At 40.3% G+C, this 17,770-nt stretch overlaps 2 protein-coding genes across 3 annotated transcripts in view; both read right to left on the bottom strand.

The window, feature by feature from the left end:
• The window catches only part of LOC120564950 (histone PARylation factor 1), a 14,741-nt gene extending 7,705 nt beyond the window's left edge, over positions 1-7,036 (bottom strand). Inside the window, exons 1-6 of the mRNA XM_039810257.1 lie at positions 6,905-7,036; positions 5,443-5,626; positions 3,909-4,095; positions 3,558-3,656; positions 1,532-1,685; positions 661-748 (exon numbers count right to left, since the gene is read on the bottom strand). Of these exons, the coding sequence (XP_039666191.1) occupies positions 661-748; positions 1,532-1,685; positions 3,558-3,656; positions 3,909-4,095; positions 5,443-5,626; positions 6,905-7,021 (829 nt within the window). The 5' untranslated portion in view covers positions 7,022-7,036. The remainder of the gene's footprint in view (positions 1-660; positions 749-1,531; positions 1,686-3,557; positions 3,657-3,908; positions 4,096-5,442; positions 5,627-6,904) is intronic.
• Positions 7,037-7,444: 408 nt separating this feature from the next.
• On the bottom strand, positions 7,445-17,481 carry pde5aa (phosphodiesterase 5A, cGMP-specific, a). 2 transcript variants are annotated; one of them, XM_039800399.1, is made up of 20 exons: positions 17,085-17,481; positions 16,109-16,823; positions 15,165-15,245; positions 14,919-14,999; positions 14,621-14,710; positions 14,324-14,476; positions 14,159-14,226; positions 13,828-13,976; positions 13,348-13,523; positions 13,194-13,244; positions 12,516-12,662; positions 12,023-12,151; positions 10,979-11,073; positions 10,672-10,759; positions 9,946-10,046; positions 9,779-9,856; positions 9,609-9,672; positions 9,447-9,521; positions 9,007-9,090; positions 7,445-8,853 (listed from the first exon to the last, which is right to left on the bottom strand). In XM_039800399.1, exons 1-20 carry the CDS (start codon positions 17,360-17,362, stop codon positions 8,680-8,682), a joined length of 2,877 nt encoding a protein of 958 aa, XP_039656333.1. In that variant the 5' UTR covers positions 17,363-17,481; the 3' UTR covers positions 7,445-8,679. The 2 variants fall into 2 exon arrangements, with proteins under 2 accessions (XP_039656333.1, XP_039656342.1); XM_039800408.1 differs by having other exon boundaries at positions 16,109-16,790; positions 17,085-17,480.
• Positions 17,482-17,770: the final 289 nt, after the last annotated feature.

Genomic DNA, 17,770 nt, shown 5'->3' with positions numbered 1-17,770 from the left:
TTTCCACCATTCCATTATTCCACCCAGACCTCCATTCCTTCCATTCTTATCCTCCTTCATCCTTCATCCACTGTGAATCCATTCCCTCCATTTCCTTCTTTTCAATATTCCTTTCCTGCTGCATTCCATTCCACCATTAATTGTGGTCTTTTATATTTCTTTCTTTCTGTCCATTCCACTGCCACCACCTTTCCTCTCTCACCACCTGTCTCTCTTTTCCTGCATATATATATATATATATACATACCATACTATATATATACATATACATACATATATATATATACATGCATATGTATGTGTGTCTCTCTGCTGTATGTGTCTCTTCTCTCTACTATTCTCACTATATATATATATATATTATATTCTCTCTCATATATATATATATACATACACTATTATATAGCTATATATATATGTGTATAGCTATATATATATATATATATGTATGTGTACATATACATATATATATTGTGTTGTGTATATATATATATGTATGTGTTTATATAGCTATATATATATGCTATTATATAATGTATATATATATATAGCTATATATATTATATATATATATATATATATCATACATACATACATACATACATACATACATACATACACACACATACACATACACACACACATAATATATAAGCTCACCATCTGTTTCTGGTAATTCTCTGTATCCTACATCATTCTTGTCCACAGGTACAACAATGCCAGCACCATGGAATGTCTTGGTGACCACCTGTGGTGTGACAAGAGGTGAAGAAATGACCTGCTGGTGTCAACTTGGAGCACTCTGGTCAAACATTATTTTAGTTTTTAACAAATGACTACAGCTCCTTTAAACTGATTTACCCACATTTTGTGAAATGATAGTACTTTGTGATGTGGTGGGGTTGGCATTGTGTCCAAAACAGTAATAAGTTTATCCACCCTGACTGTACCATGGAGGTTCCTTGAAAACCAAATAGAGATTTTAAATGCTAGGGGTATACCTAGTAGAGCCCTGCACGGGCCAAAAAATCCAGCCCTAACCGGCCCTTGCCGTGGTGTTCAAGCCCTACCCGACCCCAGCCCGACAACGCCTGCAATTTTTTCAGCCCGAACCTGGCCAACCCCTAGACCAACATCAATCACTTTTAAGCTCTCTCTGACACGCGCGCTCTCTGATAGCTTCTCCTCTTCTAGACCGGCCCGCCTCGAATGGGCTTAGCCTGTCAGCCCCTACCGAGACTCCTAGAACCAGTCTTGCAGGGCTCTAATACCTAGTAGGTGTCTCTGACTTAAATCACGTGGCAAACATAGCTGTACTTATTGAACTATTATTATTATTATTATTATTATTATTATTATTATTATAGATAGATATTATATTGAGTATTGAATTGATACACTACTGCAGGGGTTTTAATGTACAGTTATGAGGGACAAAGCATATGAGGTAGAAATAAGGAGCACTATGAGTGAGTTTTTAATACAATAGACAGATAGATAAAACCACTGTTTATTCTATTGTGTAAGTTACCTTCTTGTCCCTCTGCTTCATGCCTTTGGTCTTCTGCTCCAGAGACAAGCCCAGAGTCTCTGCCCTGTCTCTCAGCTGTGCCTCCAATCTTTCCAAAGCTTCTCCCCCTGCTTTCTTGCTGCCCCTCTCTTTCCTTCTCCTCAACAGATACAGGCTGATGGAGGCAGGAACAAAGGAATCAACAGTGGGAAAGAGGACATTCATAGAAGTAGATCGTGTGATGAAAAAAAAAGTCATATTCAATAATGTGAAAACAATCGCAGACATAATAGGCAGTTTATCACAATAGGTAGGGTGCGCCAAACACCTTTTAAGATCACTGATCTGAGCAAGCATTAAGTTTGACAGAGTTTTGTGTGGCTACCATACATGCAAGTGCAAATCAATTTGAACATAATTATTATTAAATTTTTTATTTAACCAGGAAGAGACTCATTGCTATTGTTAACTAGTGTTAATTTCGTCAGACGAGACGAGACTAAATATATTTGTCAACGACCTTTTTTCCCATCACTAAGACAAGACGATGACAAGACTGCGTCAATGTCCAAAAACGCTGACTAAGACTAAATTAACATGCATTATTGTTGACGAAAAAAGACAAGACTAAAATGTTTTGCATAAAATAAAAACTAAGATAAAATCTCTCTTCATTTTCGTCTACAATCGTCTCTACTTTTCCATCATGAGATAGAAGATTCAGCCGTTACTAGGGTTGGGTACTGAGACCGTTGCCTTAACGACCGTTATCTACCGGACCAAATAGCAACGCGGATTTCGGTGCTACTTAAATGTCTGCGCTTCTCTCTGATGCTCCTAAACGGACGTTAAAGGCAACCGAAACATCGCTGCACGGGATGCTAGTTAACACCACACTTGGCAGCAGGTAACGTTAGCCTACCGTTAGCTAGCAGCTGGAGTAAACACGGTTAAAATGCTGACAGCTAAATGGTGTAAAAGTTTGTCTGTATTTCACTGGATAGGATTCTAACAGGGGGACGTACGACAGTCTGCAGCTGCCGTTGTCTGAAAAACAACACATATGTTGCGTTCACTTCAAACTCGCCCTGCCAGCCTCGTGCTGCGTTCAATGTTATTGTAAAATACCCTTTCCCATTCAGTGGTTGTTTTTGTTGTTTAACAGGAATTTACTGGTGAAATAAGGAAGAGGCTCGATATTTATAACACTTTATATAATTTATTTTTTATAAATATTTGACTGAAATGGTTATCAGAAATAATCTCAGAAATAATTTGTTATTTAAAAAAAAAATGTTTTGACTAAAACTTGACTAAGATATATCTAGTTCTCTTTTGACTAAAACTAGACTAAAATGACAAGACTTTTAGTTGACTAAAACTTGACTAAGATACCTTGAGTTCTCTTTTGACTAAAATTAGACTAAAATGACGAGACTTTTAGTCGACTAAAACTTGACTAACAAAAAAAAAGATATGTGAATGACTAAATATGACTAAAACTAACAAGGACATTTGGCACAAGACTAAGACTAAATTAAAAATAGGTGACAAAATTAACACTAGACTCAACATCCTCTTAAAAGTGACCAATGAGACCAGCTCAGTAAGTTTCATGGATTTCTGTAACTTGTTCCATGTAGAGGGAGCAGCAAACTTAAACGCCTTTTCCCCAGCTCAGTTCTAACCTTCGGAACAGAAAGAAGGAAAAGATCCAGGGAACGAAGATTGTAAGCTCCGATACTATTTACACTGATATAGGTCAGAATAAATAGTTGTCTGTATGTGCCCGATTACTGGAATGCATACCCACCATTTGCTACTGGTGAGAAATTAAAAGTGCAGTGTCAGTGTGCTCAACTTGTAATTTGATCATGTACTACACAATTTAAACATACCTGCCATAGCCAGATGGATAAAATGCCCTCTACTTTTCTAATGACTCATACAGATCAGACTCTATGGTGAATTTTAAATTTCTTTCTTAAACTGATCACAAGTATAGAAAATGTTTCTTTATGGTGAATATGTGGTGGTTAGTACTCACAGGACAGCAGCAAACACATTGCCTCCCATCTGTGTGATAGTGCAGCCTTTCTTGGCTTCATTTTCTCCAACAAACGAAGGTAGGGAGTCCGGAGAGTCTCTGGTGGACAACAATTGCATTCAGTAAATCAGAACTAATCATGCTCATGTAGAAACAGGTACCACCATACCATCAACCCCCACCCCACACCCCCACTCACTAGCTAGATTAGTAGACTGTTAGTAGGCTAAGGCAAGGGCTCTCTAGTGGAAGCTACAGCATCGTCACACAAGCAATTACACTGGCTCAGCACAGATCCCACACCTTCAAAGACTTCAGATGGCAAGTGGCAACAAGTTTTGTGTTCTATACCTGTAGTAGCCGATGTGATGTTGACTGTCTTCACTCCCCAGGAGGATGGTCTGAAACTCTGGCGGGTCGTATAAATACCTCCAGTGAATGTGGAAATTAGGCTGAGGATTCTTGGAGTTTTTGTGGGCTCCTGCCAGGATGTCAAAGGGCCCAACCAGCTGCAAACCCAGTGTGTCTTTCAGTGCACCTATATAGATTAAGATAAAAAAAAGATCTTATTGATACAGAAATTAATATACAGACATCAGTCAAATGCCGCAAATTAAGCTTTGACAGATGGTTTTGATACTAATATCGATATATGCTGTATATATACAGTTTTACATTCTACATCTTTGAGGAAAAATATACAAAACCTATGAAAACTCAAAGAAATGTTCAAGAAACCAAATTCGTTCAGTCGCTTCCCTTTACCTTGTATGGTCATTCAAAACACATGCCATCCAGTTCAATATTTATTAGATAACTGCAGAACACAGTGTAAATAACTAAATATCTGTCTTTAATACTGTGCATATATCATCAAATGTCAAAGTCTGGAAATACAGCCGTTAAGCTCTTGCGCAATTGTTATACTTAATGTCCTCATTATCGGTCTAAACTTTAATACTGTTCATGACAAAACCTGTATGAAGAAAAGTGTGTTTGCCTATTAGTCAATATTACTATTTCGTCTTCAAATTGTATATTGGGGGGGGTGTAATACTGTGATTTTGGCAAGGTGTTAACAATCACTGTAATTGTTGTAAACATATAAATACTGCGGTGACCCCTGTGCGTAATGCTGCATGATGGCACTGCTGGCCCTGCAGGAGGACTAACCCACAATGTAAGAATCAGGAGAGAAAGAGACTTCAGGGACCATGACGATGACTGGCTAATATGCCAATTTAAATTCTGTGTCCAAGTGTTCTTGGATCTATGTACTGAATTGGGTCCAGTAGAAAGGGCAACTCGCTGGCACCGTGCCATCCTGCTCCAAATACAGGTCCTCGCCACTCTGGGGGCAACCAGCTGTTTCCAGACTTTATCACTAAGGCTTGTTTGGAAATAATATATAGTTATGTTAAATCTTATCATATAGGTCTGGTATATCGAAGCTATCCCTGAGTGCCGTAATGTCTGCCGTTTTTGATGGTATTATTAACATAGGTAGTCTATAGAGCAGCTTTCCCTACATTGTGCGAGAACAGGCCGAAATTATAATTTCAATTTGCAGCAATTCCCGAGCGTCTAAGAAGTTTTTTGCTTTTTCTCCACCAGTCGTCATGATTCGGTGTAAAGAACAACTGCCAGGGTCATTAACATACTGATCAGCATTCATAAGGTGCTTTGCATTGACTTTTTATGGTTAAAAATGGGCGTGTACAGGGCAGGATAAGAGGCTGATTCCCATACACACACTTGTGGGTACTGTGATTTATAAAGGGAACATTGCTTACAGATTTGCGTACGCACGGTTTCATGTCAGATGCACCGTTCTGTCCTATCAGTATTTATATAACAAGATGCACCGTTGGTGTAAAGGGCATACCACGGGGGCTGTCAGGACAAAGCTCCTTGCAGAGGTCCCAGAAGTGGTACAGATCTTCTGGCATTTGAAGCTTGTACAGTTGCACCATCTCGTCTCGTTGCTCTGAATCCACCTTCAACAATGGCACGGCTTTGGAGTCATCAGTGCGGGCTTTCTTCAACTCCCCATTGCCTGTACCCGACTCCTAAAGAAATGTATTGTAGGAAAAATAACTACATTATAATTTTTTTTTTGCCTGTTATTTTGATGGTGAGTCTTGTTGTCAACGCAATGATTGTGTGTGATCTAAAATATGTTAAATAAGTAAAAAAATAAACACCTTTTAGAATAGCACAATCAAACTCAACAGCATCACAAACTACAGACTCCAAAATGATCATCAAGGTCAAGAAGCAAGGTGAACTCTAAATTAGAACAAAAACTGATCTAGAGCTGGGCAACATATCGATATTGTGATATGGGACTAGATATTGTCTTAGATTTTGGATAACGTAATATGGCATGAGTGTTGTCTTTTCCTGGTTTTAAAGGCTGCATTTAGAGCTGGGTGTTATGGAGAAAATCAAATATCACGATATTTTTGACCAAATACCTCGATATCGATATTGCGGCGATATTGTATGGTTGACAATTGGTGCTTTCACGAAATATGAACACAGTAAAGTGATGTCATTTTCTGAACTTATCAGACTGTTGTAACTGTTCTATTATTTGCCTTTACCCACTTAGTAATTATATCCACATTACTGATGAGTATTTATCAAAAATCTCATTGTGTAAATAATTTGTGAAAGCACTAATAGTCAACACTACAATATCGTTGTGGTATCGATATCGAGGTATTTGGTCAAACATATTGTGATATTTGATTTTCTCCATATCGCCTTCCCTAAACTGATCATTATAACCATCATAAAGGTAGGGTTTATTGAAGTGTTGTTGTATTGGTAACAAACTGGCAACTGCATTGCATATGGTTCCACTTTCCCTTTTTAAGTGGAGCTGTGTTCAGTGCTCTGCATTTTGTACCCAGCAGAGGAACGTAAAGGGATCCAGAGCGACTCCTTGGGAGACAGTGGTGTTTCCTACAGCAGACTCATAGATATACTGCAGACTAGCCTACAAACGTTACCTAACTACAATACTCGGTTATGTCCCACGACTCAGCGCTGCGGACTTGTGTTAATGCAACAAACATCGAAACGGTATGTTATAAACGTGCGTGTAGCTGGTTGTGAACGCCACTGAACAAGCGGCTCTGCAGTACCAGTGCTGCTGCCATGTTGTCGCCTGACCGCTGCTGCACACACAGCGTGCCAAACAGTTCTGCCCTTAGCGTTTAACAGAAGTTGCTCTGTCTCCATTATAACCACGCGCAGCACAGCTCCTTGCCAGGTAAAACGGCACTTTAAACGGACATAACTGCAGCCCAACAGAGGGGGTCAAAAGATTGTAATATTACCTGACTGGATTTGGGTTTTCTTTTTGCGCGCCCTGTCATTTTCTTCCTCTTGTCTCTCCGACGGCGTCTTCTTCTGCGGGTCGGAATCGGCAGCAACTGCGCCGCGTTAAAGCGCATCACTGCCTCCCAGAGGCTAAGTGAACTAACTGCAGAATCCTGAACCCAATGTAACAAACGCGTTTTACCCACTACCCACTGAGCTACATGTGTTTTATCTTTGCCCTATCATACTAAGCGATACATTTAAAACTATAGGGATATTTTGTCTGTAGCATTTTCTCAGCCACGAAGGAAATGGCCATGGTGTGTGGCCGGGTTAGCTCAGTTGGTAGAGCAGGCTCACATATGTAGGCCTATAGGTTTGTACCTCGATGCAGCGGATGCTGATTCGACTCCGACCTGCGGGGGCCTTTGCTGCACGTCATTCCCCTTCACTCTGTTCTGTGGAATTAAATGCCCCAAAAATAATCTTAAGAAAGAAAGAAATTCCCATGGTGATCTGTGCAAAAATATCAGTGTATTTAAAATAATGTACTTGGCTTTTCTGGCACAAAGACCACATTTATTAATTATAATTTAAAAATGGTTTGTTAAAAATGAACTATCAGACATCAAAAGTATTATGCTATGAAACTCAGAAAACACAGAAGGTATCTAATTTTCAGTGGTGATGTAAATTTACAAATGTGTAAGGCTTTATATACAACACTGGTCAAGGTTACAAAACACCTTTCAGGATCACATGCTATAATGTACATGTGGGATCATACTGAATCATAATGTGCAGCCCTGGATAGTTTTGATGTTTACTGGGCCAAAATGCTCTACAGATAAGGTTTGCAACTATACAGTAATGTATTACATGACAATGTTCTGTATTGACACATAAATGCAGCTATAGTATGGACATTGTTATAGCTTTGGTAGCTTCAGTCCATTTAAAAATAATAACACAGATCAAGGTTACTTATATGATACTGCTCACAAGTTTGACATTGGCCTTAGGACAGAATATGCTCTTAGCCTTATGTTTGGGACACAACTGCAGCATTTAACTCATTCTTGCTTGATTGGAGATGTGTTGCACTTTATGTAAAAAAAAGAAGAAAAAAAAAGAAACACTCCCTATGAGGCTCTGACTATATGTCTAACTATAAGTTCTACACTATTTTGCAGCCCTTTGTAGAATATACAGACAGCATCCAACTCAATCCTCCACCTTTCGTCTGAAGAATAGAAGGCTTGTGAATCCCTGTCCATTTTCCCACCATTGTCCTCAATGGGGTCTCTGACACATACCCCAATTTTTTTTGTGCCCCATTTGACCTCATTGTACCATAATCTAGTTCTGACCCTACCCCTTCTATAGGTGTGTAAGTGTGCACTGATAAATACTACCTTAGTGTGTGTGTGTGTGTGTGTTTGTGTGTGTGTACATACATATTTACATTTTGTGCATGCTTTTATGAGTATTGTACACTGTCTCCTGTGGGCGCCATTGTATTAGTTGTACTGTATAGTTTAATGTGAAATCTAATTGCTATGGGTAAATTGACAACGTATGGTGTTTTATTACATTTAACACTGTAAACCTGAAAACCCAATAAATAAATCATGAGAAAAGATTGTTGTATATCCCAACACATTAGTAGTCAGAGTTCTGATGTGTGGACACTACGCCAATATTTAGTCAAGATGTGTCCAAGAGAGAATGGACAACAAACAGGTGCAGGTGGTTACAATTCCTCTTGTGTCTTTATCCTCTGTCCAGTCCTCTATTCCTCTGTCTGCATCTTTTCCTCATTGTTTTTATGTGTTTCCAGGGCTACACAACTACTATTTTCACAATCTTCTTCATCTGCTTTCTCAGTAAGATGCATCCAGTTTTCTCTGTTCTTCTTACAACCCTTCAGTAGTGGGGAGCAGGTGTTGAACAGTCTAGATACAGCCTGAGGGAGACAGAGACAAAGAGTGTGATGATTGGAGAAAATAGAGGATACGAGAATAGAACAGCAATGTTGTGATTTTCTTTTCCTTACAAACAAACACACATAGGCCTATGCATGTTTGTACCACATGGAACACCTGCAGAAATAACACACCTTGTACAGTGGATAGCAGATGTCATCAATGTATTCAACTTGCATGTATGGCAGTCGAGTGCTTTTTTCTCTGTTCATTATGTCCTGGTAAGGAGAGAGCGTAAACTGGCTGTTAGGACTATTTCTAAAGGAGGCCAGATCAAGTGTAGTTGAACTAGTCAAACAAGAAATCACCCATGTTCCACTGTGACTAAAGTACCATCAATGTGTTTGAATAGTAAATACTGGCTATGTGTATTTCTTGTAGTGCATTGTTATTAATTAACATTAACAAGGCTGCATCAGGGAGGTAAAAACTCAATTTTGGGGATGAATGTGATTCTTATTGTACAATACAGACAAGTGTGAAAAAAAATATTTGATAGTTAGCATAAATAACACTGATTTGTTTTTAACAAAATAACGATGTAACCGGACAAAATCCTGCTAGCAATACTTACAATGGGCTTGATTTTGAACTCTTTTTTCTCTTTGTCCCCTTGTGCGAAGAATTCCATGGTAACTAGCTTGGCAATCTGTTTTGGAGGAAAAGGGAGGTCAGGGTTGGGATGAACATAACAATGACTCAGAGATAGATAGAGATAGTCTTTTATGAGACCTACCCTTTTTTGTTCAGGCCAAGGCTTTGTGATAGCAGAGAGGTCACTGGCTGTCATCAACATCGACCTGTTGAGTGAATAAATATCTTAAAGGAAAAGCCCCCTGCCCCAATCCATCATAGATATCATTTTCATACTGTATGTGCCGGGTTCTAATTCAATTTTATTGTCACCTCAGTAAATCTTTTTGTTTCTCATTCTTCCAGTTCACTCTGCTTTTCTTGGCGAGAGAAAAGAACTCTGTTCTTCTCCTAAAAAGACAAGCAGAGAAAGGGGGTTAAAACAAGACATACAAAATAGTTGACCAACAGCTACTTTGACATTTTCTGTTTTAACATACTCCATGTAGACAGTGAGGTCAGTTGCAAGGATTGCCCTTTTGATCATGTGTAGTACAGTTCTGTGGTCTTCTGCAGAGAGACCGCTGAGAATCTGACTCCCCTGGGAGAGGACGAGAGAGAGACAGCGACCGAGTAAGAGAGCGAAGTAAAGTAAAAGACTGAAATGAAAACAAGCTGTTTGTTATGACAACAGGGATTGTGTCTACACTTTGACTCAACTTTTTTCTATTTCGCTTGGAGAATATCTGGCACCATTACAGCTTTTGCATAGTATGCCATTTTTCAAGAAACACAAGAAACCCATTTTTTATTTTGTCGAGCAAGCAGCAGATATTTCAAGTATTGTAATTCTATATACACAGTCAATCGATATCTATAGCAAATATAATACAATATATCAGTTTATCATCCAATTAATTGCATTCCATCTTAGCGTATTTGTATATTATTTATGCTAAAATATTTGTGATGACAATAAGTGTGCATGTGTGTCATGCAAAGTTTGATTTAAAAATTAATTAAGTCAAAGAGACAGATAATGACGATAGATAGACAGATACAGAGTCCAATTAAGTGTGATGATTGGAGAAAAACAAAGTATTATATGATTTACAAGTGGTTGGATATGATGAACGGGTAACGATTGTGTGCATACACGGGTGACTCGTAGGGTGAGAAAAAGAGATGGGTCAAAATGAATGTGAGGATCATTGAATGAGTCTTACAGTGTTGTTTAGGATGAAGAGGCACAGGTTGTAGTGGTGGTTTTCAAGAGAAGAGTGTCCATACAGCTGAGCTAAAGGCTGCTGACTCCTGTAAGAGAGAGAGAGAGAGAGAGAGAGAGAGAGAGAGAGAGAGAGAGAGAGAGAGGGAGATTTATATATTGGCTGAATATAAGAAGACAGTGACCGACAACTGAAAGCATTACCAGTATAATACTGGATAAATATACAGAGCCATGGATTAGATGAATTCTTTGAGCAAATATATAAAATTGACTAAGCATGAAAGGATGGGGAGTATAGTGTTTACCTTTCTATGTACGAGTTACTGACTCCTCTGTGGTCAAGATCATGATTCAGAGTAGCTATCATCAGTGCTAAAATCTCCAGACGGGAAAAAATTGTCTAAAAATACAAACAGAAAGAGATGGAGAGAGAGAGACAGAGAGAGAGACAGAGAGAAGAAAGTTATTTCCCTGCTTCTCTATATGAAAGCCTGTTCAATTTGGTGCAGTTTTCACATTGAACTCAGCCAGTCAAGAAAGTAGGGCACACTCACACATTCTGTGTTTTGTGTATTAGCTCAAGGCTCTTGAATCAAGGACGAAAAACATTTAACAGAGAGAGCCTGAAGTAAGAAGGCAACAGGGGCATGGGCGATTTTAGACCCTTTTTAGGGGGCTCAAAACCCCCTAAAAATGGCGCAGATTAAAACCCAAATTGAAACGTAACCAACTAAAATTGATGAATGTTAGAACATTGTGTCAAATTGGTCGTTCATCACTGTGACTTATAAAGTGTCAGCTTTAGCATCATAGTGTTAATAGTGTTAAAAAAACGTTAGCTGACGTTGTTGTTCAGTAGCTAGCTCAGAGATTATCGGCTAATGAATTTACTGATTTAGCAGGGTGGGTAACACTTTTGCAAGGTACTGTATCCGTGTCACATTCTCATTAAGGGCTGAGCCCCCCTAAAGGTCTGATCCTGGAATCGCCCCTGAACAGGGGTCACAAGTAGAGATTTAGCCTGGTGTGTGATTCCCAAAGAAAGCAGCAAAGAGGTTTTGGGGAAGTCTCAAATGAATCATCTTTCAAGTAATATAGAGTGCTCTGTACTGGAGAAACCCGGCAGTCCTTGAATGACACCTCCACAAACTTTAGAACTTAAGAACAAAAAGTAGACAGTACAAATTCAACATGATGCAACTGTCAAGATATGAAAGCTCCACATATTAGGGGGTGTATGCATTTTGAGACTTATTATCTTTACACATTAGAGTTTTGGTAGTGAGGGCTATCATACATGCACATGACCAAACACACACATACTGTAGATGCAGACATGATGCACTAACCTGGAGTTCGTCTGTGGCCTTGAGCATAGCAAACATGCTTTGAGCAGTGCTCAGTGCGTGGTTCCAGTTGTGATATGGCACGCTGTTCCTGTAACCACGTCTCACGGTCAGTACCCACTGGCAGAGACTCTGAAGGAAAGATACATTATAAGAGGTGATAAATAACTAAAGAAGGATCAGTAGAATTATCTGAATTTACTATGCTTTTAATTTTTCTTTGCTTTATAATTTCAATTTGCCAACAGTGAAACACTTGAGGTGAACTATATCTTGTCAAAGGTCTCTCTCTCACACACACACACACACACACACACACACACACACACACACACACACACACACACACACACACACACACACACACACACACACACACACACACACTCTAAAAGAGAAAATATTTAATAGAAAAAAACGAATATGCTTGCCATTTTTTTAATAGAGGCTTGTTTGGCTACTACTCTCTACCATGAAGCCTAATTAGGTCAGTTACCTTGTAATCAATGTTAAAATCCTGCACCAAATTGAGGTCCAGGAACATACGAATGGTGGCCTGAGTGGTCAGGTCTTCTGGAAGACCAAAATCAGAGAAATGGAAGTCTAAAATATTCAGTGATTCAACAGAAGGAATAGTGGCCTCCTGAAAACAGAAAAAAAACAACATTGAAATATACACTTACACGCACAGAACATTCATACACCCACAGACACAGCTAAAGACACATGATTTATTTTTCTACCTCTTGTCTACACAGCAGGAAAACCATCTAGGTTTAACATGGGGAAGGTCACCATCAGCTTTGCCGCTCACAGGCAGTGATAGAGGCTAATTAATAGCTTTCATTTGGTACATCATTAGTTGTCTGTTAGGATTGAAGACTGTTAATCTGACCTGCTGTATAGCGAGGGGTGATTACAGGACTATTGAACAATAGGGAGAGTGAATTAGGTGGTGAAAAAATGTGGCTTTAGAGGAACTGAAAAGGGTAGTAAGTGGTGCGTAAAGGAAAGGAAAGAAGATAGGTGAGTTTGTCTTTGTTCTTGTCAAAATTGGTTATTAATTACATGTATGATATTACATTAATTAAGCACAGAGAGGTCAGGAGTTGTAGCGAGGCTAGACCAGACCAACAGAAAGGGTTCCTTTCTACCAAAGAAAGTCATGAGTCACCTGCAATGCTTGGATTTCCGACTCTGCTGCTGTGATGTGGTAGGCAAGAACCTGTGATAAAGAGAGAGAACACACATACACACATTGTAAGTTGCCTGAATAAATTCACTTGGCTGCAAGCTAAAGATGTGAGTAGAATAACTGGGTTACCCACCTCCTGTGTGACCTCTATACTGGCCCTGCGCTCCTCAGTGATCTGCACAGCCTGAGCATACTGCAGAGCCAGACCGCAGTACACCGACAGGTCCTCTAGTAGGCGCTCATCATATCTGTTAAAGGCTTCCATCTCATCTGAGTCTCTGCTCTTTTTGTTCATCAGTTGACAGACCGCTATATGACAACAAAGACATTGATTGAGGACAGTTCTGCAGCATAAGAAATACGTTTTAATCAAACCCTTCACTAATAGTCTTAGTCACACTACTAGCTGACTTCTCTTTTCAGGCAGTCAACACCAAACAACATTTTGTATGTTTAGGTGTGCCAAGCATGAATGACTGTACTGCTGTGTTTTAGAGAAGGCAGAGTTATTGAAGTCATTTGTGGAAGCCTAGAGTTTGTGATATGATACCATAAGTGCAACAGAGACTGATGAATAATGTATCATGACCATTGCCATTCAAAAGAGACTTACCGATAACATTTTCAGACCTCTCATTTCTGACGGGGCAGCAGATCAGACTCTTTATTGATTCCTCAGAACTCTTTGACATATTTAGTGTTTTCATAGCAACCAGAGTTCGAAGGGCAGAAGATTGGTCTACGTCACTGATGTCACGATGCCTGAAAAATGACATGGAACCATTAACATTAACATGCAAGTATGTCTGATGTTGTAAGATGAATAAAATATAATTTGGTTGATGTATATAAGCAATTACAAAGTTGTTATAAGCAAAATTCTTTCAGCTATCGACTAGGCAATAATAATTCTTTGTCTTTATGAATCAAGCAACAGGCAGAACCTTCTGTAGATCTGGCAGGTTGATCCGAGCTCCTCACACTCCAGGTGGATCACTCTGGAGAAGGAAACCTGAAATAAAAACCACCAGAGGAACAGAAAATAGCGTACATTAGGAAAGATATGATTTGATCAAAAAACAAAAAATGAATCAAACAGGATCAAGTACCTGGTCTTCCACAACTGAAGTTTGCTGGCTAGGGATGAAGATGGTGCAGTACTGAGCACGTGTGAAGGGCATGATGGTGGCAGCCATCTTACTCAGCAGAATTTCAAAGGAACGGTGCTCCATTGACAATACTTTTGCCATCTCTATCAAGGCCTGACACCCACACACACACACACACACACACACACACACACACACACACACACACACACACACACACACATAGATAAGATTACCTTAGACATACATACATACATAGAAAAAGGTAGATTTCATATTGTTCTCTGGTGGTGTTACCTGACTGCGTTTGGCCTCCTGTCTTGAGCTTTCATACAGCTGGACATTATCCAGGACCATCCCCAACACATCCATATGATTTGACAGCACCTGGTCAATAAAATCAGACTCAATCTTACTGTTACTTAAATGTATCGCTGGCAGACAGCTATTAGTCACTTCTTAACGTAAAGTGTACATTTATATATAGTTAGCATTCAATTTGGAGACATATATCACATAACAAGTCATACACAATAGACAAGAGCTCTAATATTTGCTGCCCTGTAGTAACAGGCCCAAACCTCCTGTCCCTCACCTTTTCATCCATGTTGGTAAAAACAGAAACTGATCCATCGCAGCCATCTCTCTTGTTGATCATTATCATTACACCGACCACCTGACCACAAAAAGAACACGTTTTACTTTCAAGCAATCTGTGTAACAACCTCTACAATACTGCACTGAAGGTTCCAAATAGTTACACTGATTAAGCATTAAGGCATGTACAAAAACACACATCATACAATCTTGAAATAAATGAAAAAATAGTAACAAATGCTACCTCTCCCCTGTGGGCCTTGATAGGAACACTCAAAACAGTCCTAATCTTTGATTGATCGTCATCGAAGTCGAATCTGGGATCCTGAGGAAGTAAATGAAGGACACTTAAGTACATTACTCTGCAGACAAGCATTGCATCACTTATATATACTTACAGTAATTGTGTAAAACATGTGTATTGCATCATTGTGTGAATTAAGAGCTAATGTAATTTGACAGCAACAGGTTATAACACCTACCCAAATGTTACTCTACTCATACACCTGTTCACTACCTGGTCAATATTGTTCATCCACACCGTCCCTAACTGGGGATTACCTGCTAACTGCCCCAGACATTGGCACTGTTTCCTAATCACATTGGTGGTGAGGACAAGCAGTTGCACCTCTTGTAAGTCTTTAAGTGAGCTGTGCTGTCTTTTCTCTTTGCGCAGGTGTGTGCAAGGAAAAGAATAGCATAGCAGAGAACATCCCCATCTCAATAATCAGAGGTTAATCAGGAGTTCCTAAAAGGATTAGAAGCAGGTGCGTCATCTGGGATTCCCTAATACACACCCACACAACATCAAACACGTTATCATGAAATGGGTGACTCATTAGTGTACAGTCGTCATTGGTCATTTAAAAATACATGTGCCCGTGGCCGGGTTGGCTCAGTGTGTAAAGCAGGTGCACATATACTTATACGCAGAGGTCCAGCATACGAGTACAACCTGTGACAATTTCCTGCATGTCTTCCCCGTTTCTCACCTAGCTGTCCTGTCAATTAAAGGCGGAAAAGCCCCAAAAAATAATCTTCATAATATATGTGCCTTCCAAGTTCTATTTTTGCTGTAAGCTTTGCTTACAGCACACAACAGACTGACAAACCAAGTTGTTAGTTACACTAAGACTGAAAAACCAGAGTCATGAGGACTACAACTAGTGTGTCAGATTGAAGGTTTACCTCTGATGCATCTCTCAGGTTTACTGGTGACCCTGTAGCCATTACACATCCCATGATACTTTTCACCAGCTCCAGGTGTGCATGGCTGCAGAGGTTGCCCTCGCTTAAGCACCCTAACGCTGTTGGGGCAATCAACTCCTCCAAGGTGTTCCTTCCACCACAGTCTTTCTTTACCAGAGATAGGGAGCAACAATCAGCTGACAGGAGCTCCCCAGCGTGCAAGACAGCACCCTGGCAGAGCTCTGCTACAGAGCCCATCGAGCTGAGACCTCCTCTCAGGAGCTCCAGCATCCATGGGCAACACTCACCATTGCCACAGGCTGCAGTATTTGTAGTAGTGGGACACAGAGGATGAGGAGAGTGGGGTAAGTCAGGGCAGCAAGGCCAAACGGGAGAAAGAGGACGGTTGGAAAAAAAAGAGCAGCGTGAAGAGCGAGGAGAGCATGGAGAACAAGGGGAGTGACTGCCCAATATATCTGGACTGGAGCGTTCCATCCACTCAGGGGCCCTGAGATTGGAGGCAAGGGGTTTGAGCCTGTCCATCAAGGATGAAAGGTTCAAGTATGAGCTGGTCGGTGGAGAGGAAGTCCTGCGATGATGAGCCTTCCTGAGGAGGTCAGAGTGGTCAGAGCTGCTCCTGGGAAACCTGGGCATTGGGGACTCTTCCTGTGGACCACTGACCCTGATGTCACAGACAAGACAGATAGCTGATTGGCTGGGAAAGCACAAATCACAACATCAAGAATGTCTTTTGGAAAAAACATTTTGTGGGGGAAACATTGCCCTAATGCAATAATGATTTGAGCCACATTTTCTTGCCTTACAGTCATAACATTAGCATAGAGTACTATGTCATTAGGCGCACACTTTTGTCAAAACTGTTTTTATTACAGTCTTGTAGGACTTTTAAAATAGGCTACACGAATTCATAGATGCAGTTATCAGTTGTTAAGGGTTTTAGTGTCAAATATCTTACGCGGAAGCTCTGCGTAAAAAGTAAGCCCTTGTAAAGTCGGAGTGGTCATCCAGCCATGCTTCCACTTGGTCGCCTTTCCCACCGCCTCCAAACCTGCTTCGCGTCTTGGAGCGAGGGCTCCACAGCGGGGAGAAGAACCAGCCCATGTCCCTCACCACCGGCGGATCAGTCACGGTTTCCCTGAGGTAGGACTTCTCTGTCCCAGCGCCAGGAGATGCCCCGGTCGTCGCACTGTCAGACTCCATGAATTCCAGCGCTTCAGAGTGGAGGCAGGGCATCCCCTCGCTCAGGTAAAGCGTAAAAAGATCGACTAAACTCAGATTTTTGCCTGATGAGTTAACGTTATCTAGGAGAAACACCTGCGCTGTGGACGTAGTGAGGCAGACTAAAGTGGCGTGCCAGATATAGCGATGCAGAGCCCGGAGGCGATTGCGTCAAGGTAATCCCTTGACCTTTTACTTAGCCGATCTGGCGCCACTGGTTTATTGATTAAAGGGAACTAATTTAAACTTCCAGAACCACTGGCTTTGCTCCTTTATGAATAAGCTCATAGGTTAGTCTCCATGTTTGCTTAGTGCGTTAGACTATCTGAAGAAAGTTCGAGTTTACCATGAATTACTGCCTGTCTTTAGCCTGCTCATTAAAATGTAAGACCTTACAATTTCACTTAGTTCACTTTGTTTTCC

Source organism: Perca fluviatilis, chromosome 1, assembly GCF_010015445.1.
Source record: "Perca fluviatilis chromosome 1, GENO_Pfluv_1.0, whole genome shotgun sequence".
NCBI classification, from domain to species: Eukaryota; Metazoa; Chordata; class Actinopteri; order Perciformes; family Percidae; genus Perca; species Perca fluviatilis.
Note: the sequence above shows the minus strand (reverse complement) of the source record. Positions and strands in the feature narration are given on the sequence as shown.